The sequence below is a fragment of the Pristiophorus japonicus genome, chromosome 21 (genome assembly GCF_044704955.1).
Source record: "Pristiophorus japonicus isolate sPriJap1 chromosome 21, sPriJap1.hap1, whole genome shotgun sequence".
Taxonomy (NCBI): Eukaryota; Metazoa; Chordata; class Chondrichthyes; family Pristiophoridae; genus Pristiophorus; species Pristiophorus japonicus.
This window is the reverse complement of record NC_091997.1, coordinates 92,513,541-92,535,708: the sequence shown is the minus strand read 5'-3', so window position 1 is coordinate 92,535,708 and position 22,168 is coordinate 92,513,541. Positions and strand designations below refer to the sequence as shown.

Below are 22,168 nucleotides of genomic sequence, written 5' to 3'. Positions count from 1 at the left end.
GGGAGGAAGTGTAGCTGTGGGAGTCAGTGGGCTTATAGTGGATTTTCTTAGATGTTCTATTACCAGAAATGGAGACCGAGAAGTCGAGGAAGGAAAGGGAAGAGTCTGAGATGGATCATGTGAAGGCGAGGGAACAGTGGAAATTGGAAGCAAAGTTGATAAAAAAATTTCCAGTTCGGGGCGAGAGCAGGAAACAGCTCATACTAGAAAAAGAGGTGGAGGGGGGGAGACTTGAGTAGAACCGGAACAAAGAATGTTCTGCATATCCCATGAAATGCCAGCCAAAGCTAGGACCCATATGGGTTCCCAAACCTTTTATTTGGAGGAAATGAGTGGCATCAAAGGAGAAGTTGTTCAATGTGAGAACAAGTTCAGCCAGACGAAGGAGGGTGGTAGTGGATAGGGTCTCTGTTCAAGACCAAAGCGAAGAGCCCTCGGGCTGTTCTGGTGGGGGATGGAGGTGTCGAGGGATTAGACGTCCGTGATGAAAGGAGACGGCTAGGGCCAGGAAACTAGAAACTCTTAAAGCAGCGGAGGGCATCGAAAGAATCGGCAGGAGGTAAGGTTGAGCCTATAGAAAGGGGGGTGGGTGTCAGGGATGTTTGAGGACCAGACCAGGGTTTCAAGAAGGGAACGGTTCTTTCATGCTGAAAAGGGAGGGGAAGATTTGTTTGGTGGTGGCATCGCGCTATAAGTGGCGGAAGGGACGGAGGGATGATCTGTTGAATGTGGAGGCAGGTGGGGTGGAAGGTGAGAACAAGGGGAACCCTATCGTGGTTCTGGGAGGGAGGTTTAAGGGTGAGGGCAGAAGTATCGGAAATGGAACGCACATGCTCGAGGGCCCTGTCAAACATTTCCACTACATCCAGCGTGATCCCACCACCAAACACATCTTCCCCTCCTTTCCCACCATCCAGGGCCCAAACACTCCTTCCAGGTGAACAGCGATTTACATCTATTCCTTTCAATGTAGTATACTGTATTTGCTGCTCACAGTGCGGTCTCCTCTACATTGGAGAGACCAAACACAGATTGGGTGACCATTTTGGTCCGCAGCGTGACCCTCGGCTTCTAGCCGCCTGACACTTTAATTCCCCGCTCCACTCCCACTCTGATCTCTCCATCCTCCGCCTCCTACACTGTTCCAGTGATATTCATTGCAAGCTCGAGGAACAGTACCTCATCTTTCAATTAGGCACTTTACAGCCTTCTGAACTCCACATAGAGTTCAACAATTCCAGGCGGCAGCAGTTGATGATTCTGCTATCCCCATTTATACCTCTTCTACACCCATCTTTTGTTTCTTTTCCCATTACCATCTTTTGCCTTGTACAATCAGACCTTTTGTCATTTAATCTCTTCTACCGTATCACAAACCTTTTCTTTTTGTTCTTTCCTCCCCTCCCTTTTTCCCTGCCTCTGCATTTGCTTAAAACCTGTTGCACCTCTTAACTTTTTCCAGTTCTGACAAAAGGTTGTTGACCTGAAACGTTACCTCTGTTTCTCTCTCCACAGCTGCTGCCTGACCCGCTGATTTCCACCATCCGCGGTGTTTTGCGTGGTAGCTGTGGGAGTCGGTGGTTATGAACCCATCTCCCGCATTTTCTATTTTTATCCTCATTTGTCTTATTGATGTAAAGGATTGAATTGAATGAGTGTGAAGTTCTGCAAGTAATACTTTTTATTGAACACTTTTTAGCTTCGCTTGGCAGCGCTTCATCAAATTCTGGTGCTGCTTTCTGGTATGGAGGAAAAGGGCAGCCAGTCGGCAGGGAGTCATTGCCTGGCATCGTGGTTCCACTCTGCTTCTTTGCTCACCTCAGTCAGGTTACAATTCCTGGCAGGATGCTTTGGCCTGGGCACGGTAGGCAATGCAGGAATCAAAGGCGAAAGTGTCCAACTACATCACTATCAGGTACTTGCCAAGTGTAATCAACATATCGACTGGGCTTTGGGGGGGAACGAAAATAATCTGAAATTCCAAGTCTCGTTCTGTGACAAGGCTCCAGCTTATTGAAGTACCGTTTAATTTTAAGAATCTTGTTTTAAAAGGGAAAGATGGCCCATGGAAACACCATACAGGAAAAATATCATTAGATAATAATGGTAACCAGTCACAAATAACTCCCAAATAGACCCTTTTCTTGGTATTCTAAATTTCATTATATTAATGGACTTCGACAGGAGAGCTCATTTACTGCATCTGGTATATTTTCAATGTTCTATGTTAAAGGTGCTATATAAATGCAGGTGGTTGTTGTTTTGGGATTTTCATTTTTAGTCGTCACCACATTGAGAATTAGAAATTATTCCAAATCAGATTTTTTCAGAAAATTGCTTTATTTGCCAACTCATGTGTGCTCCTGAAATCTTGGAAGTTTTGTGAATCATGAGGTTTGATTCTGTGGCGATGTCTATCCACCTCCTGTCCAGTTTGGACAAAATTGGTCCTGTCCTTCGGGCCTTCTCTCCCTGAAATCAAAACCTGGGTCGGCTTTGCATTCCCAACTAGAGGAGCTGACCTGGGGATGGGGGAGGACGGGGACATTGCTTCCCAATATTATTAATGGAGATGCAATGTATTCAAATTGCCATGCTATGGTGACTGGTGGGTAGCTCTGCTAATATGAAAGATTGAATCCACTAGTGAAAGACAGCTTTGTATTTTTTTTAATCCAGGTGGCTGAGCATCACTTAATATTATGGGGAAAGTATTTTCAATACCCCTGCCTTAAGTATAGAAGCTCAGTACCATAAGGAGTAGCACGTGATATCATTGTCGGGTTACTGCCTTGATCCAGCTCCCAGAAACTGGGCTGTAGGTGAGTTGGGAAAATCGGAAATTCAAGTCTCTGTAGTGGGACTTGAACCTTTGGCTCAAAGACTAGATTGCTACTGAGCCATGGCTGAATAATTCTGCACATAACTGAATATAAAAAATACTCCCTACTTGTTCAAGAAGTATTGGGGCCAATTTTTCTGTCCTGCCTGAGCGCAGCGAATACAGGAAAATTGGTCGGAAGGAGTGCATATCTGTAAGGGAACCCTCCCGATACACCCCCTCCCCCACTTCTCACCCCCAGTCTAACCTTATTCCATCTCCCATGGCTTTGCAAATACAAGTCAGTTGTAGTTTTCATTTGATGTAGAGCTTAGAGGCCAGTGGATAATGGGACCTAGGCTCACAGAATTCAGTCCCAAATTTATAAACGTACATTCAGTCCATATCTTTCTAGTTCCATTTATAAATTCCTCTTTGACACTCCTTTAAAATCTACCTCTATGACCAAGATTTTGGTCACCTGCGCTAATTCCTCCTTATGTGGCTCAGTGTCTCATTTTTTTTGTCTCCTAATACCGCCTTGGGATGTTTCACTACGTTACAGGTGCTATATAAATACAAATTGTTGTTTGTCCACACGTATGAAAACTGCCCGTGTAAACTTATCGCATTGTAATTACACCCTCTTACAAGTGGTGACAGTGCAGCCGCTCCACTGGCGATGGGGTGTAATTTAATAAATTTCCATTGGCACATTCCATTCTAAATGTAGACAAATTAATTTATAATGGAAAAAGGTGACAGGAAGTGTGCGCAGCTGTAGGATTTAAAAAATATATTACATATTCTTAAATACATTGTGAAATTAAGGTTTATGAATGTGTCAGCCATGGCTTGTTGGTAGCACTCTCGCCTCTGAGTCAGAAGGTTGTGGGTTCAATTCCCACTCCAGAGACTTGAACTCTAGGCTGACACTCCAGTGCAGTACCAAGAGAGTGCTGCATTGTCAGAGGTGCTGTCTTTCAGATGAGACATTAAACTGATGCCCCTTCTGCCCCCTCGGGTGGGCTTCGAAGAAGAGCAGAGGAGTTCTTCCCAGTATCCACTAACATCACTAATAAACAGATTATCTGGTCATTATCTCGTTGCTGTTTATGGGAGCTTTCTGTGCGCAAATTGGCAGCTGCGTTTCCTTACATTACAATGGTGACTAAACTTCAAAAAATAATTCACCGGCTGTAAAGTGCTTTGGGATGTCATTGGGTTGTGAAAAGCACCATAGAAATGTAAGTCTTCCTTTAAATTCCAGTATGTTTGTAACTATTAACGATCTTTGGGTATAGTGTGCTGAGATAATTGATCAACATTTACATGACTTATTAATTTGACCATTTAGGATGGCATCCGGGCTGCCAGGAGAAACATTCAGATGGATATCCAGGCAGCGGTTCACAAGATCTACCAACAGCTATCTGCCACCCTCGAGCGGGCGTTGCAGGCCAACAAGCACCATGTTGGTAAGGAGCTGGAATGTAGCATTAAAAACTGGATGAGTTAAGACACTGATGGTTATAGAGTTCACTTAAAAAGCTGTCATCTTCTTTCATTTTTCTCCTTCCTTTACATCGCCAAAGGTATAAAGCCAAAACCTGAATGCAAAGCACGTAAATGAATAATGTTAGCAAGAGATTTGTAGAACATGCTTGCAGTATTACTGGTCTGCAATAGAATTTTGTTTAGTATCCAACTTCTGTATTCTATTCAGCTAACTTCAATTTCTGAGCTTTCTAAAAGCTAATGGTTAGATTTCATTCTTGCTGCACTAAAAGAGCCAGTCAATTGATATTCTGAATATTTCCCATTCCCCAAGACACAGCTGTAAAATGTGCTCAAGTGTGACTTCAGTATTACAAGCTTTTTTTTAAAAAAAGCAACGTGTATGTACAATTTTTAATAATCACTGGTTTTACAATCTTCATTCATGTTACAGCTATATTTTATTTGCTTAAGAATAATCACTGTTAACACTCAAGTCAAAGTCATGTAAACTGAAACCTAAAGCTGTGTTTGATGGCACATTCATCAGTTATTCTTGATTCAGCTGTGCAATTCTGCAAAATCGTTACTGAAGTATTGAAAAAATGGTTTTCTGAATAGGATTGTATATTTAATCACCTAGAATAATGAAATGCAATGAAAATACTGCTACAGCGTATACAGGAAATATACTATAGGTCCGTTAACACTAAAGGGAAAAGATAGTTATTCTCTTATAGTGCAGCCTTTCATTGGGCCCGATTTTCCCCATGACTTGCTCCAATTTTTTTGGAGTAAGTTGTTTTTTCTGGCGTAAGTTTTAAAAATGCCATTTCTCCAACAAAATTTGCTCCAGAGTAAGTCAGTTAGATACGATTTTTTTTTTACTTCACTTTTTTTTCCAAAAGGGGGCGTTCTCATACACTTACTCAACTTTTGGCCATTATGCCATTTTGGCCAGCTAAAAGTTACTCCAAATCCACTTGGGTCAGAGTATGTGGCCAGCTCTGAAAAACGTTGTGGACAGTTAACAAATCGACGCAGGTAGGACCTGCACCAAGCCCCAAGCAGCAAACATTCAATATAAAAGTTCAAATAACTACATAAAAATAGGGAAACAATTGAACAACAATTAAAACATTGTATTAAATCCTACCTTTAGTTGAAATCGGCCAGGGAAGGCAACAGGACGGGTCGGGAGGGAGAGGGAAGGCTGGTCTCGGCAGCATCGGGAGGGGGAAGGTAGAGGAAAGGCTACAAAGTGCTTCACAATGTGCTGCTCGAAATCAAAGTCCTCCAGGTTGAGCGGGAAGATGATCTCACATGCTGGGCACTTTTGACTATCAATGCTCTCCTCTCCGGTGTCCTGTGAATTCTCCTTGCCATCCTGGCCCTGCACCAAGTCAATGCTCCGTCGAGCCCGTGCCAGCTCTCCAAGAGCACTTCAGCTAGTCCCGCTCCCCCGCCCTTGTCAAAAGGGCCACAGCCCATCTGCCACTAAAACTCTCATGTCTCCATCACCTCCAGATTCCATTACTCCAATGCGATCCTTCGATATCAGATTGTGCGGCATGCCACTCGGCTCGGGATAGGGACAGCATCGGGCTGCATTGAGCTGCTGCACATGCATGCACACTCTAGCGCGCATGTGCAGAGGTACCAGCAGTGTTTGCTGTGCAGGACTGTAGCTCTGCCCCCCTCACCTCACGAGAAACGCCATGTCAGGACCCGGGACACACACAAGAGCGGCCAGAATGGGGGCACATTCTTTCAGCGTCGTTTCCAGCCCACAAAGTCGGCGCATTTACGGAAAGTGCGCCGAAAAAACTGCTTGGGGAAAATCTAGCCCATCGGAACTAAAACCGGGAGATAAGCAAGACCTGTTATAGGATGGAACAAAATGGAGGGGGTCTTACTACATTAAAGCTTCAGATATGTCTTTCTATTTCCTCAGCTGAGGTTGCTTATTGTCTGGTGGACAGGGCTCTTGATCATAACCACAATGTTTTCTGTGCCTTTGTTATCTCCCTCCTCTCCTCACAATACTGACTGGGTCCCTCTTGTCATTAACTCCCATCCCACAGGCTTCCTGTTTACCAGATTGCTTCCATCTATAATGTGACACTTTCCTATGCAAAACTTGTCCATTTGTGTCTTCTACATCATTGTCCAGGGCCCCAAACACTGCTTTCATGTGAGACAGCAACTTGCACACATTTTCTACAATCTAGTACACTGTATTCACTCTCTCCACATTGACTGGCCTAGTCCTGATTGGATCACCTCTTTGTTGAACGTTCCATAGCTCATGGCTTCAACTCCACATGCTATTCCCACTCCGATCTTTTTACGTTTCACCTTTTATACTGTTCCACGCAAACTCAGTGCAGACTTCAGGAAAAGTATCTCCCCTTTCTCTGAACCATTCCATGATCTGATCGTAGACTCCAGCAATTTTAGATCATGTCATTGTCCTCCCCTTTTTACCCATCCACCTCCCACATTATTTGCTTTCACTTTGGATTCCCTCCCCCCTGTTTTTCTAATGCCGCGTACGATCTACTCAGATGTTTTTCACTCTCCTTTATGTCTAATGCCCTTTGGTGCTTGAATGCCAGGCAGCACATTTTCACCTCTTTCCAGATTTTTAAAAATACTTGTTCCGAAGCTATTCAACTCATTAACTGCCTTTTTGTGATTAATAGTTAGTGAACCTGACTCTAACTTGTATCTACATTTTGTTCGATTCTAGACTATAGCTCACTTAACTCTCAATTTCCAGTTTTCTGCTGTGCATAAAGCATTTTCTGTCTGGATTTCAGAAAGAGTTGACTTTTTTTTTAAAAAGCTAGTCCTGGTATGTTGCTGGAAACATGCCTTTTTTTCCCTTGTGCCACCCCCTTGATGGAATTACTGGGTTTGGGTGAAGGTATTATTTAAATGCAATCCTTTTTCTTTCCTTTTCTCCTCCCTTCCCACTATGAACATGTACACATTAGTGAACCTTTTTACCACCAAATTATTTTGGTGCTTTATCTTTATCAGGACAATTTCATTTTCTTTTCTTATTAATCTTTCTCCTTCCTGATTTGTTCTACCTCTAGACACACACAAGATGTTCCTATCATATGTATGAAAACATTTATCTAGAAAGCCATGTCACTGTACTGCTATTCTGGTCAGTTTATCTTCCTTTTTCCCACTTCCACCCTGGAATCCACTCATTGCACATTATGATCACAGCTTCATTTCTTTGACACTGAGAAAGCACTGCATCTTCGAGCATAACAATGAGAGCCACATAATAGCACATACACCTAAAACTTCAGCCAGTACTAGGTCAGAGAGAAATAACGATCAGCTAGTTGGTGGCTTTGCATGTAACTTCAGTTGTTTTTGGAATGGCTACTGAAATACGTCTGCACACTGTGGTCCTATTTATCTATCCCTTGGCCTCTAACCCCATTTCACCTGAATTCTGTTATTGGTCTTGACTTCCTGTGTGAAATGCCATGGAAAATGAACTAGTGCTTTACATTTTTACAATAGAGTACAATGCAAAAGCTTTTTGCAATATATAGATTTTGAAAGTACTCGTGTTATCATTGCGGCATTATTTATTAAAACATGTATTTCTATCTGTCAGTATTGTTAAAAATACATGTTCTTTGACTGTTTTTATTCCTGTTTTCAGGAGCCCAACAGCGCCTTTTGCTGGTTACAGTATTCGCCCTCAGTGTGCGTTACCAGCCAGTGGATGTCTCTCTGGCAATTTCCAGTGGATTGTTGAATGTATTATCCCAGTTGTGTGGCACTGACACTATGTTAGGACAGCCACTGCAGTTGATACAAAAGCCTGGTGTTTCACAGCTCAGCACAGCTTTGAAGGTTGCCAGCACTAGATTGCTTCAGATTCTAGCTATCACCACAGGGTAAGCATAAGTTTCAACTTTCTATCAGTAACTACTTTGGTACAGTAATTACATTGATATGGAGATGGGATCTAGCCTTTTGCTAATGGGTGTGCCTTGAGAGTTCATTTGAACCACATTGTTCTGAATTAATTCCAAATATTTCCACGAGATTTTTCTTCCAGACATTTTGTTTTATTTTCCTGAGTACTTGGTTGTGTAAAATACCTTGTGCGGGTGCACAGTTGAGTTGCCACATCTGTATTTGTGGTTCTGATGGATGCATTTACATTAAAAGCAGCGGAACGGGGGTTAGCTAATAATAACGTCCTTACTATACAGTACAAATGCACACGAGGCCCATACTAGAGAGAAGGTCACTCTGTGACCAGTAACCTTTATTAGCCAGCACTGAAGTGGAGAAGATGGGTGGAACTTCCCCTTTTATACCTGAAAGTCCAGGTTAGGAGTGTCTCCCACAAGTTCACCACCTAGTGGTCAGTGTTCTCACGGTGTACAACTTGCGTCAGTTTATACATGGGTTACGATGACAGTTGAATACATGACAGCTAACTAAATGCATTTGGAGTTAAAGTAGGAACAGTATCCATGAAGGCAGGTGAGCAAGATAATATGGAACAGTGCATGTGTTATATGTTTTATTGGGGCTTGGATACAAGTTTGCAGAACCACAAAGATCATTCCAGCAGCATTTACCCATCTTTATTGAGAATAACCTGAAATATATTGCTCAAATATGTGGGGGTAACTAAATTAATCTTCCCACTGGGATACTAACGGGATTGGGTCGGCTACCCATTTAACACCCCACATGATTTTTGTCACAAAAAAAATTAAGAAATAGGAACAGGATGCCATTTGGCCCCTCGAGCCTGCTCCGCCATTCAATAAGATCATGGCTGCGCTGATCATGGACTCAGCTTCACTTTCCTGCCTGCTCCCCATAACCCTTTACTCCCTTATTGCTCAAAAATCTGTCTATCTCTGTCTTAAATTTATTCAATGTCCCAGCTTCCACAGCTCTCTGAGGCAGCGAATTCCGAAGATCCACAACCCTCAGAGGAAATTTCTCCTCATCTCAGTTTTAAATGGGCGGCCCCTTATTCTAAGACTATGTCCCCTAGTTTTAGTTTCCCCTATGAGTGGAAACATCCTCTCTGCATACACCTTGTCGAGCTCTCTCATTATCTTATATGTTTCAATAAGATCACACCTCATTCTTCTGAATTCCAATGAGTAGCGGCCCAATCTACTCATCTCTGGAATCAACCTGGTGAACCTTCTCTGAACAGCCTCCAATGCAAGTATATCCTTAAATACGGAGACCAAAACTGTACACTGTACTCACCAATACCCTGTACAGTTGTAGCAGGACTTCTCTGCTTTTATACTCTATCCCCCTTGCAATAAAGGCCAAGATTCCATTGGCCTTCCTGATTACTTGCTGTATCTGCATACTAACTTTTTGTGTTTCATGCACAAGAACCCCCAGGTTCTCTCTACTGCAGCACTTCACAACCTTTCTCCATTAAAATTATAATTTGCTTTACTATTATTTCTTCCAAAATGGATAACCTCACATTTTCCCAGATTATACTCCATCTGCCAAATTTTTTGCCCACTCACTTAGCCTGTCTATATCCCTTTGCAGATTTTTTGTGTCCTCCTCACAATTTGCTTTCCCACCCATCTTTGTATCATCAGCAAACTTGGCTACATTACACTCGGTCCCTTCATCCAAGTCATTAATATAGATTGTAAATAGTTGAGGCCCCAGCACCGATCCCTGCAGCACCCCACTAGTCACTGTTTGCCAACTGGAAAATGACCCATTTATCCCGACTCTCTCTCTTCTGTTCGTTAACCAATCCTCTATCCATGCTAATATATTACCCCCAACCCCGTGAGCTTTTATCTTGTGCAGTAACCTCTTATGTGGTACCTTATTGAATGCCTTCTGGAAATTCAAAACACTGCATCCACTGGTTCCCCTTTACCCACCCTGCTTGTTACATGCTCAAAGAATTCCAGCAAATTTGTCAAACATGATTTCCCTTTCATAAAACCATGCTGACTCTGCTTGATTGAATTATGCTTTTCCAAATATCCCGCTACTGCTTCCTTAATAATGGACTCCAGCATTTTCCCAATGACAGATGTTCGGCTAACTGGTCTATAGTTTACTGCTTTTTATCTGCCTCCTTTTTTAAATAGGGGCGTTACATTTGCGGTTTTCCAATCCGCCGGGACCGCCCCAGAATGCAGGGAATTTTGGTAGATTATAACCAATGCATCTATTATCTCTGCAACCACTTCTCTTAAGACCCTACGATGTAAGGGGACTTGTCCACCTTTCGTCCCATTCTTTTACCTAGTACTACTTCATTAGTGATAGTGATAGTAGTAAGTTCCTCCCTCCCTATAGCCCCTTGCTTATCCACTATTGGGATGTTCTTTGTGTCTTCTACCGTGAAGACCGATCCAAATATTTGTTCAACGACTCTTGCCATTTCCTTATTCTCCATTATTAATTCATCCTCTAGGGGACCAACATTTACTTTAGCCACTCTTTTCCTTTTTATGTACCTGTAGAAACTCTTACTATCTGTTTTTATATTTGTAATCAGCGGAGTGTAAAATTAGGCATGCTGTAAAACGGCCCTCCAACCTGACGAACCCTGTTCTCGCTGGGGGTGAGGCAGGGTTTATAATTACCCCCATGAAGTTTTTAGTTTTAATACATTAGCTGTGAAACATTTAAGGACTCACTAATATCATTGCTCACAGTAAGTTGGAGGATGTGCTGTTTTATAATGGCAGCAGTGTTGCTCAATACTGAATTCTTCTGTTAAAGGTGAAGCTGTGTTTGAGAGGAGCATACCTCAAAGTCTTGCTGTAAATCAGGAACTTGGAAGTTAATTGTTGGTGACGATTGGAAAGTGCTTATAAATTTCCGGCTCATGGTCAGAAGAATGTGCTTATCAAAGTGACCAATTTTTGGTACTAGGAAATGGAATATTTTCACACTTTTTATTGTTTGTCTCAGCAATAGGTAGAAACATAGAAACATAGAAAATAGGTGCAGGAGTAGGCCATTCGGCCCTTCTAGCCTGCACCGCCATTCAATGAGTTCATGGCTGAACATGCAACTTCAGTACCCCATTCCTGCTTTCTCGCCATACCCCTTGATCCCCCGAGTAGTAAGGACTTCATCTAACTCCCTTTTGAATATATTTAGTGAATTGGCCTCAACTACTTTCTGTGGTAGAGAATTCCACAGGTTCACCACTCTCTGGGTGAAGAAGTTTCTCCTCATCTAGGTCCTAAATGGCTTACCCCTTATCCTTAGTCTGTGACTCCTGGTTCTGGACTTCCCCAACATTGGGAACATTCTTCCTGCATCTAACCTGTCTAAACCTGTCAGAATTTTAAACGTTTCTATGAGATCCCCTCTCATTCTTCTGAACTCCAGTTAATACAAGCCCAGTTGATCCAGTCTTTCTTGATAGGTTAGTCCCACCATCCCGGGAATCAGTCTGGTGAATCTTCGCTGCACTCCCTCAATAGCAAGAATATCCTTCCTCAAGTTAGGAACCAAAACTGTACACAATACTCCAGGTGTGGCCTCACCAAGGCCCTGTACAACTATAGCAACACCTCCCTGCCCCTGTACTCAAATCCCCTCGCTATGAAGGCCAACATGCCATTTGCTTTCTTAACCGCCTGCTGTACCTGCATGCCAACCTTCAATGACTGATGTACCATGACACCCAGGTCTCGTTGCACCTCCCCTTTTCCTAATCTGTCACCATTCAGATAATAGTCTGTCTCTCTGTTTTTACCACCATAGTGGATAACCTCACATTTATCCACATTATACTTCATCTGCCATGCATTTGCCCACTCACCTAACCTATCCAAGTCACTCTGCAGCCTCATAGCATCCTCCTCACAGCTCACACTGCCACCCAACTTAGTGTCATCTGCAAATTTGGAGATACTACATTTAATCCCCTCGTCTAAATCATTAATGTACAATGTAAACAGCTGGGGCCCCAGCACAGAACCCTACGGTACCCCACTAGTCACTGCCTGCCATTCTGAAAAGTACCCATTTAGTCACTGCCTGGTACTTTTATCATTGCCATATTAGATCTTTTGTAAGGTGTGTTCTTCATTACCAGGCGCCCTGAAAGTATCACTGGATTAAACAGTACTTACATTACATGTTGGAGGAAATCACAAGAGTTGTAATCTCCCTTTCGAGTGTTTTAAATGCCAGAGCATTGGCCGTGTGATTTCCTCATACCTAGCAGTATATGAGTGGATCATGCCCTCACATCGGCAGTTTATTTTTCACCAGGAAGAATGTTCCTCACATCACGTGTATTTTTGCTTTGGTTTCATCTCCAGATTTGGCGTCAACCATTTTGTTACTTTTCTAACTTTGAAAATGTAACCTGTCCCTGAAGGGCATGACAGGTATCTGAAACATTTCTCTTTAAACATAGCACCTTTTGTATCCCAAGTTTGCTTTGACTTCTCACCTCTAACTGGTAAAACTCCCATCAGAGGCCATCTATGATCTTTGAGAGAAACATTCAAAGCCAACCATCTGTTCCACCATCTTGAGCTGTCAATGTATTTGTCTCTTGTCTCTGGTACCTGTCATCCAACATCGTTTAGGAAGAAGAAAAACTTGGAATCAACTGACTCGCCCAAGATTGCTGCAAAGGATTCCTAGGTCTGCTCCAGCATTGCATTCCGAAAGGTTGAATCCAGTATGGTTCACCTTTGACACCTCCATAAAGGACCTGGACTTCATAGTTAAACCTGACTGAAAAGATGGTGCTGTAGCTGCCCTAGACCGCTCCATGAGGTTCCATGAGGGTCCCGGGGCCAGGCAGCAGATGCAATGGTCGACCTCCTAACTTTTAAAATTCCACTCCCCACGACCTCCATCAGTAACTTTATGGTCCCGATGTATGAAGTCCCTAGCTGTACGCCCAAGAGGCCTGCAGATTGGCCTCGATCTGCTGCCCCTTCCACCAGTGCTCAGCCCTGCTAGGAGTGGGTGTGCACGATGGAGTGGGGGGTGTCCATGACCTTGTGCCTCGTATATGGGCCTGGAATAGGAAAACATGGGACTGGATAGGAGCAGCACACTAAGAGTTTCCTGCTCTTGTCTAGTGCTGAGGCAGGGAGGGGCAGGAAAATCTGCCCTTGTATTTCTAGCTTTCAATGTAGTTACAATAGGTTTGATTTCATCATTACAGAATAACCAACCTTGCATCTTTCCATTACTATATTTAGCTGCTCTTAAATGAGTCTAATGTCGTGACCTCACCTATCCTATCCTTCCTGATAACACGTTCCAGTTTCTGATTGCCTTCTATAAATAAGTATTTCCTGACATTTATCCTTCTCGAACCTAAGCCAGTCCTCACTTGTCTGTCATGCCATGTATGAAGTATTGTTTCTGCCAAACACAAGACTCCCAAAACAATCGCTCTACTCGGAACTCCTTCACAGCAAACGAACCAAAGGTGGACAGAGGAAATGTTACAAGGACACCCTCAACGCCTCCCTGATAAAGTGCGACATCCCCACTGACACCTGGGAGTCCCTGGCCAAAGACCACCCTAAGTGGAGGAAGTGCATCCAGGAGGGCACTGAGCACCTCGAGTCTCATCGCCGAGAGCATGCAGAAACCAAGCGCAGGCCGCAGAAGGAGCGTGCGGCAAACCAGTCTCACCCTCCCCTTCCCTCATTGACTATCTGTTCCACCTGTGACAGGGACTGTGGCTCTCGTATTGGACTGTACAGCCACCTAAGGACTCATGTTAATAGTGGAAGCAAGTCTTCCTCGATTCCGAGGGACTGCCTATGATGAGGATGATTGTTTCTGGTTTATTCTCTGAGATGCTAAGCATCTTGTACTCTAGTATCTGGTATACCCCTAGAAGGTAGCCTCTAAGACTGTTCTTTTCAAGGTGGACAAGTTTCAAGGTCATCAAGTCCTCCTAGCTCTTCTCTCTGACACTACATCAGCCGCATAGGGACAGGACTAGAAACAGTGTTTAGGAAACATATTTTATGATACCTCATTTCTATCTCCATTTTTGGCCAGGTGCCTATCCAACTTGCTCTTGAATTTGCTGGTATAGTCAGCACTCACTCCTTCCCTTAATTATCCATTTCACACATTTACCACCGTAGTCAAGTGGTTATGTCACCAGAGGCCTGCACTAATGATCTAGAGACAAGAGTTCAAATCTCACCATGGGAAATTTAAATTCAGTTAATTAAATAAATCTGGAATTTTATAAAACTAGTATCCGTAATGGTGACCGTGAAATTACTGGATTGTCGCAAAAACTCACTTGGTTTACTAATGTCCTTTTAGGGAAGGAAATCTGCCATCCTTACCCGGTCTGGCCTATTTGTGACTCCAGACCTACAGCAATGTGGTTGACCGCAGTTCTGCTCGATGGCAATTGGGGATGGGCAATAATGGATGCTCACATCCCATGAATGAATAAATTTAAAATAACCCATCTTTTCAGCCTCTCTTTTGTAAGTTTGAAGCTATGCACTTTGTGAATCTGTGACTATGTTGAGCATATTTATATTTATTGATTTTGAATTAGGATTTTGAATACTTTAATAAGGTCACCATAAACTTTCTCTTCAGTGTGAACATTCTTAACACCTGCTGCAAATTCTCCTTTATAACTGACATACCTAATCAATTAAGCTGCCCTTTGCTACAACATCTCCCAATGCCGAATGTCTGTCTCTTAATTGTACACAGTACTTCAGATGGAATTACTTCCTGAGAATTGTGCTCTCTTCCTCTGGTTTTAAAGCCCAAGATCCTATTTGCTGTCTTTACTGCTGCAGCACACTGTGCTGATGGCTTCAGTAATCTATGCACCAGTACCCCCAAAGGCCTTGTGTCCTGTAGAACACTGCCACTTGCCATATATTGCCACTATTTATTATTCTTTTCCAATCTTGTCACTTTGCATTAGTCTAAAGGAAATGCCATCTGCCACTCCTCGGCTTAGCTCCCCAATCTATCTCGGCATTGTTGTATTTGATCAGCCTGTGCCCAGTTGTTTGGAGTCTCTCCCAGTTTGGAATCATCGAAGTTGTGTTGCTGTTCCCTCCCATCAAGCCATGCTGTTTCCCTCTTGTTGTCCTATTTTTCTTCAATTGATTCATCATTCATTCCTTCACAATGCTGTCTGGTACTTTACCAACAAGGGATGTCAAGCTGACTCACCTGTAATTCCCTTGGCTATCCCTTTGCCTCGTTTTCTAGATGGGTGTGATTTTTCCACTTTCTTCCAATTTTCATGCACAGCCCCCATTTCCAAAAATGACCTAAAGACACCTGCTAGAACATTGCTATTTCATTAGCTTCTTCCTTAAGTGCCATAAGATGGAATCTGTCTGGACCCTAGGCCCTGACTGGTTTCAGTGCTTTCAGCCTCTCCGTTATGTCTTTGTCACTGTGTCTATATTTCTTGGAAGAGTACCGCCATAGAAATTCTACCAAACAGTAGGAAGGCTGTCTGAGGTTTCCACATGATCACAGACACTGAATTATTTTAGAATATTTACCATTCTTTGAACACTTGGTATAATGTCCCTTACATGCCTGTTTGCTGAAAATATATTTATAGAACCCTTCGCATTGTCTTCCCAGCAATTTTGGTCTCATTTTCTATTTTGGCTCCCCTGACGGGTTCTTTGACTCCCTCACCTTGTTCTTATATTCATTCCTGTCCTTTGGTCTATGTGTGGCTTTATACTTTTCAAACATCTATCGATCTCAGCCTCGAATATACACAACGACTGAGCATCCACAGCATTTTGGGGCAGAAAATTCCAAATATTTACAACCGTCTGAATGAAGAAATTCCTCCTCATCTCAGTCTTAATTGGCCAACCCCTTATCCTGAGACTGTGCCCCCTGGCTTTAGACTCTCCAGCCAGGGGAAACAACCTCTCAGCATCTACCTGTCAATTCGCCTCAGATTCTTATGTTTCAATGCGATGACCTCTCATTCTTCCAAACTCCAGTGCGTATAGGCCCAATCTACTCAATCTCTCCTCATAGAACAACTCTCTCATCCCAGGAATCAATCTAATGAACCTTCGTTGCACCACCTCCTAAGGCAAGTATATCCTTAAATAAGGAGACTAAAACTGCACAGTACTCCAGGTGTGGTCTATCTAGAGCACTGTACAATTGTAGCAAGACTTCCTTATTCTTGTATTCCAACCCTCTAGCAATAAAGATTAACATGTCATTGCCTTCCTAATTGCTTGCTGTACCTGCATGCTGACTGTGTTTCTTGTACTAAGACATCTAAATCTCGCAACACCAACTTTCAATAGTTTTTCACCATTTAAAAAATATTCTGTTTTTCTATTCTTCCTACCAAAGTGAATAACCTCACATTTCCCCACGTTATACTCCATTTACCACCTTGCCCACTCGCATAACCTGTCTATAGCCCTTTGCAGGCTCTTTGCGTCCTTCTCGCATCTTACTTTTCCACCTAGCTTTGTATCATCAGCAAACTTGGATATATTGCACTTGGTGCCTTCATCTAAGTCATTGGTAAAGATTGTAATTGGCTGAGGCCAAAGTACTGATACTTGCAGCACCCCACGAGTTACAGTCTGTCAATTATGGCATTATATTTCTAAGGTCTGTTGTGCCAAGTGTGTTTATATAATATAGGGCTCAAGTTTCGGCCTGAGTTGCTCCTATTTTTTTGGAGCAACTAGTTTAGAATGGAGCATCTTAGAAATTGCAATTCTCAGCATTTAGTTTGCTCCAGTTCTAGTGAGTTAGAAAAGTTTCATTTTAGAACAGATTTTTTTTTTCAAAAGGGGGCGTGTCCAGCCACTTACACCTGTTTTGCAAGTTTAGGCAGCGCAAACTAACTTAGAATGGAGTAAATGTAGATTTTTGTACGCTCAGAAAAACCTTGTAAATCAGGCATAGGGAACGAAAGATGGGGAAGGGGGGTTTACAAACATTAAACACTTTACTTTTACAAATAAAAGGCCATCATCAATAATAAATGATAAACAAATCAACCAATAAATCAATCAAAAAAAATTTTAAAATTTTAAAAATCAATCAATCAATAAAAAATTACATTTCTACTCACCTACTGCAGCACTGGGAGCCCTCCAACAGCATGCTGGGACCCCCCCCCCCCCCCCCAGTGTGTGTGTCTCTGTCTCTGTCAGTGTCTCTGTCTCTGACTCTAGCGTGCATGTGCAGAGGTGGCGGCACTGTTTTCAGCGGCGGGACCTGGCTCCGCCCCCGACCCCTTGTGCTGCGCCACGCTGAGCACGAAGATGTCCTGAGGAGACCGGAGAATCACAAGGTAAGTTTTCGGCGCCCTTTTTATTCCAGAAAGTCGCCGCACCTTATGGAGATGCGCCGTTTTTCCAGAGGGTGGAAATTTGGGCTCTATAATCCCTCATTCAAGAAGAGATCTTTGCAATTCATCTGCACAAACAATCTTAGGCTCACTCCTCCTCCCCAGTTGAATTGTATCCTGATTTGTAATGAGCTACAATTCCACTGATGCCAGCTATTCTCCAGTACTCTGCTCAGTTAGAATCATAGAAATTCACAGCACAGAAGGAGGCCATTTCGGTCCATCGTGTCCACGCCAGCCGACCGACCGAGAGCTATCCAGCCTAATCCCACTTTCCAGCTCTTGGCCCGTAGCTTTCTGCCTCTACCACCCTTTCAGGCAGTGAGTTCCAGAGCCCCACCACCCTCTGGGTGAAGAAATTTTCCCTCAATCCCCTCTAAATCTCCCCCCAATTACTTTAAATCTATGTCCCCTGGTTGTTGACCTCTCTGCCAAGGGAAATGGGACCTTTCTATCTAGGCCACTCATAATTTTATACCTCAATCAGGTCTCCTCTCAGCCTCCTCTTCCAAAGAAAACAGACCCAGCATCTCCAATCTTTCCTCATAGCCAACATTCTCCAGTCCAGGCAACATTCTCGTAAATCTCCTCTGCACCCTTTCCAGTGCAATCACATCTTTCCTGTAATGTGGTTACCAGAACTGCACGCAGTACTCCAGCTGTGGCCTAACCAGTGTTTTATACAGTTCAAGCATAACCTCCTTGCTCTTGTATTCCATGCCTCACTAATAAATGCAAGTATTCTATATGCCTTCTTAACCACTTTATCTACCTGACTTGCTACCTTCAGGGATCTGTGGACCTGCACTCTAAGGTCCCTTTGTTCCTCTACACTTTTTTCAGTGTCAGACCATTTAATGTATATTCCTTGCTTTTTTAGACCACCCCAAATGCATTACCTCACACTTTTCCAGATTGAATTCCATTTCTGCCCACCTGACCAGTTCATTGATATCTTCCTGCAGTCCGCAGCTGCTCTCCATTATCAACCACACAGCCTATTTTATTATCATCTGCAAACTTCTTAATCATACTCCCAACATTCAAGTCCAAGTCATTGATGTATCCACAAAAAGCAAGGGACCCAGTCCTGAGCCCTGCGGAACCCCACTGGAAACATCTTTCTAGTCACAAAAACACCCATCAACCATTACCCTTTGCTTCCTGCCTCTGAGCTAATTTTGGATCCAACTTGCTACTTTGCCCTAGATCGCACAGGCTTTAACTTTCGTGACCAGTCTGCCATGTGGGACCTTATCAAAAGCTTTGCTAAAATCCCTATCTTAACAGCCTGGATACATTTCATCCGGGCCTTGGGATTTATCCACTTTCAAAGCTGCTAAGCCCCTTAATACTATCTCTCTCACTATTTATCTCGTCTAATATTTCACACTCCTCCTCCCTCATTACCCCTCTCTTTTGTGAAAACAGATGCAAAGTATTCATTAAGAATCATACCCACATCTTCCACCTCCACACACAGATGTCCTTTGTCTAATAGGCCCCACTCGTTCTCTAGTTATCCTCTTGCTCTTAATGTATTTATAAAACATCTTTGGGTTTTCCTTGATTTTTATTTGCCAACATTCTTTCATGCTCTTTTTGCTTTCCTGATATCGTTTTTAATTGCACCCCTGCACTAGAGTTTCAAAACTCTAGAGTTTCAAAACTCTATAGAGTTTCTGCAGTGTTGAGTTCTCGGTATCTATCATAAGCTTCCCTTTATTTTTCTTTATCTTGCCCTGTGTGTCTCTTGACATCCAGGGGGCTCTAGATTTGTTAGCCCCACCCTTTTTATTTAAGTAAACATACTTGCTCTGTACCCTCAGGATCTCCTCCTTGAATGTCTGACACTGATTTACCATCAAGTAGCCGTTTCCAGTCCACTTTGGCCAAATTCCATCTCAGCTCAGCAAAATTTGCTTTACCCCAATTGAGAACTTTTTTCCCTGGTCCACCTTTTCCATAACTACCCTAAATCTTACTGATTTATGATCACTAGCACCTAAATGCTCTCTCTCTGAAACCCCTTCCACCTGCCCTTCTTCATTCCCCAAAACCAAGTCCAGAACCGCCCCCTCCCTTGTTGGGCTTGTTGCATACTGGCCAAAGAAGTTCGCCTGAATGCAACTTAGGAATTTTGCACCCACTACCATTCAGACTGCTTTTTCCCCAGTTAATATTAGGGTATCTCCCAATATTACAGCTCTATAGTTTTTGCACTTTACAGCAATTTGACCAGATATTTGTTCTTCTATCTCCCACTGACTGTTTGAGGGTCTATGGTACACTCCCAGCAGTGTGATCACCCCTTTTTTGTTCTTCAATTCAACTCATATTGCCTCGTTTAATGATCCCTCTAACACATCACCCCTTCTCACAGCTGTAATTATTTAATTAATACTGCAACGCCCCCGCCCCCTCCATTTTTGCTCCCCTCTCTATCCCGTCTGAAAACCCTATAACCAGGAATGTTGAGCTACCTTTTCAGCCACGTCTCTAATAGTTATAATATCGTACTGCCTAGTGTCTATCTGTGCTCTCAGCTCATCTGCCTTATTCCCTATACTCCTTGCATTGAAGTATATACCATTTAGCGGTGCCAAACTCCCTTGTTGTCTATTTTCCAGCCCCTGTTTCCTCTGTCTTCTAAATTCACTTTCTACTTTTCTGCTGCCCAATTCCAGCTTTGCTTCTCTCCCCACTGAATGTATACTCCCATTTCCCCTGCCAAGCTAGTTTAAAGCCTCCCCAACAGCACTAGCAAAGGTTACTGATCCCGGCTCTGGTGAGGTGTGACCCGTAAAGCTTGTACAGGTCCCACCTCATCCAGATACGGTCCCAATGCCTCAGGAATCTAAAACCCTCCTGCCTGTTCCTCACTCAACAGCTACACGTGCATCTATCCAGCTAGATCACCCTCCTGTAGCATTTTACAATGTATCTGGTGAAACTTCAGCTCTGACTGCGGATTAAACCCAGGACCCAGGATAGTATGGCTCAGTATTGCACTGAGCAGTGTGATTATCAATTGAACACCAAAATAACTTCTTATCCAGCAGTTGACGTTTACCAGGTTTTTTTTGTGTGCTTTATTCTTCTACAGTACCTACGCAGACAAGCTGAGCCCGAAGGTTGTTCAGTCTCTGTTGGACCTGCTGTGCAGCCAGTTGAAGAACCTACTGTCACAGGCCGGTGTGCAGCTAACGCCCTTGCATGGCGATGGACACAACAAATTAGATGAGACTGGTGAGACTGAGGACACCAAAGATTTTAGAGGTAAGGGAGTATCTAATCTAGCACCATGTATTAAAGGTTTAGTGTGTGTGGGTGGGTGGGGGTGGTGACGAGAATGTATATGTCTATAAAGAGGGGGGATCTCGAGGGAAGCAGTTCTCATTGTGCAGCCAATGGGTCAATTTCAGCACTCTGCTTAGATGTGATCCTGTCACGGCTTTTCTGTCCTAGTGGTGCTATTTCTGACATCGTGGCCCTTAAATGACCCTAGCCCTTGATGCCTTTCAGCTGTCTCACTAGCTCTCCTATATTTGCTGGGATTTTATCTAGAGGTTGTAATGCTCCTGTGTGTGGAGAGTACAATAAAAAAAAAAATGACTATGTTGAGACTCTACCAGGACGTTAATGAAAACCCCCTGGTACATCGAGAGGGCCTCCATGATGGCAATCTCCCAGCAGCACTGTAGCTGTAAATTTTGACTCTGCTGTGTTTTCTTCTGCGTGCATGAGAGAAAGCAACAAGAACAGCTGGAGCTTTCCCAGATTCCACAGTGCCAGTAAAGTGGTTTTGATTAATACTGTGGATTCTGGGATAAGTGTTCAATTTCCCCCTCTCCAGCCAGTTGGATTAAAGCACAGATGGGTTGTCCCCTGCAAAAGGCTCCCAAAGCAAGCGCTCGACTTGGAACTCCTACACGGCAAGCGAGCCCCCGGTGGGCAGAGGAAATGTTTCAAAGACATCCTCAAGACCTCCTTGATAAAATGCAACATCCGCACCGACATCTGGGAGTCCCTGGCCAAAGACCGCCCTAAGTGGAGGAAGTGCATCCAGGAGGGTGCTGAGCACCTCGAGTCTCATCGCCGAGAGCATGCAGAAAGCATGCGCAGGCAGCGGAAGGAGCATGCGGCAAACTAGTCCCACCCACCCTTTCTTTCAACCACTGTCTGTCCCACCTGTGACAGAGACTGTAATTCCCGAATTAAACTATTCAGTCACCTAAGAGGGATTGCCGATGATGATGATGATGTGATAGCCATGCTTACAGATTCATTCCTTTCAATAAGAATTTTAAAAATTATGATTACTTCTGTTTTGTTCTAAAATTTAAATAAAAGAAAGACTTGCACTTGTAAAGTGCCGTTCATGACCTCAGGACGTCCCAAGGCGCTTAAAAGCTAATGAAGTACTTTTGGAGTGTAGTCACTGT

At 43.3% G+C, this 22,168-nt stretch overlaps 1 protein-coding gene across 7 annotated transcripts in view; it reads left to right on the top strand.

The window, feature by feature from the left end:
* herc1 (HECT and RLD domain containing E3 ubiquitin protein ligase family member 1) overlaps window positions 1-22,168 on the top strand; it is a 284,132-nt gene that overhangs the window by 150,978 nt on the left and 110,986 nt on the right. For all 7 annotated transcript variants that reach the window (XM_070865234.1, XM_070865229.1, XM_070865230.1 and 4 more), the window contains 4 exons: window positions 1,700-1,915; window positions 4,179-4,299; window positions 8,013-8,250; window positions 20,830-21,002. In XM_070865234.1, the coding sequence (XP_070721335.1) occupies window positions 1,700-1,915; window positions 4,179-4,299; window positions 8,013-8,250; window positions 20,830-21,002 (748 nt within the window). The remainder of the gene's footprint in view (window positions 1-1,699; window positions 1,916-4,178; window positions 4,300-8,012; window positions 8,251-20,829; window positions 21,003-22,168) is intronic.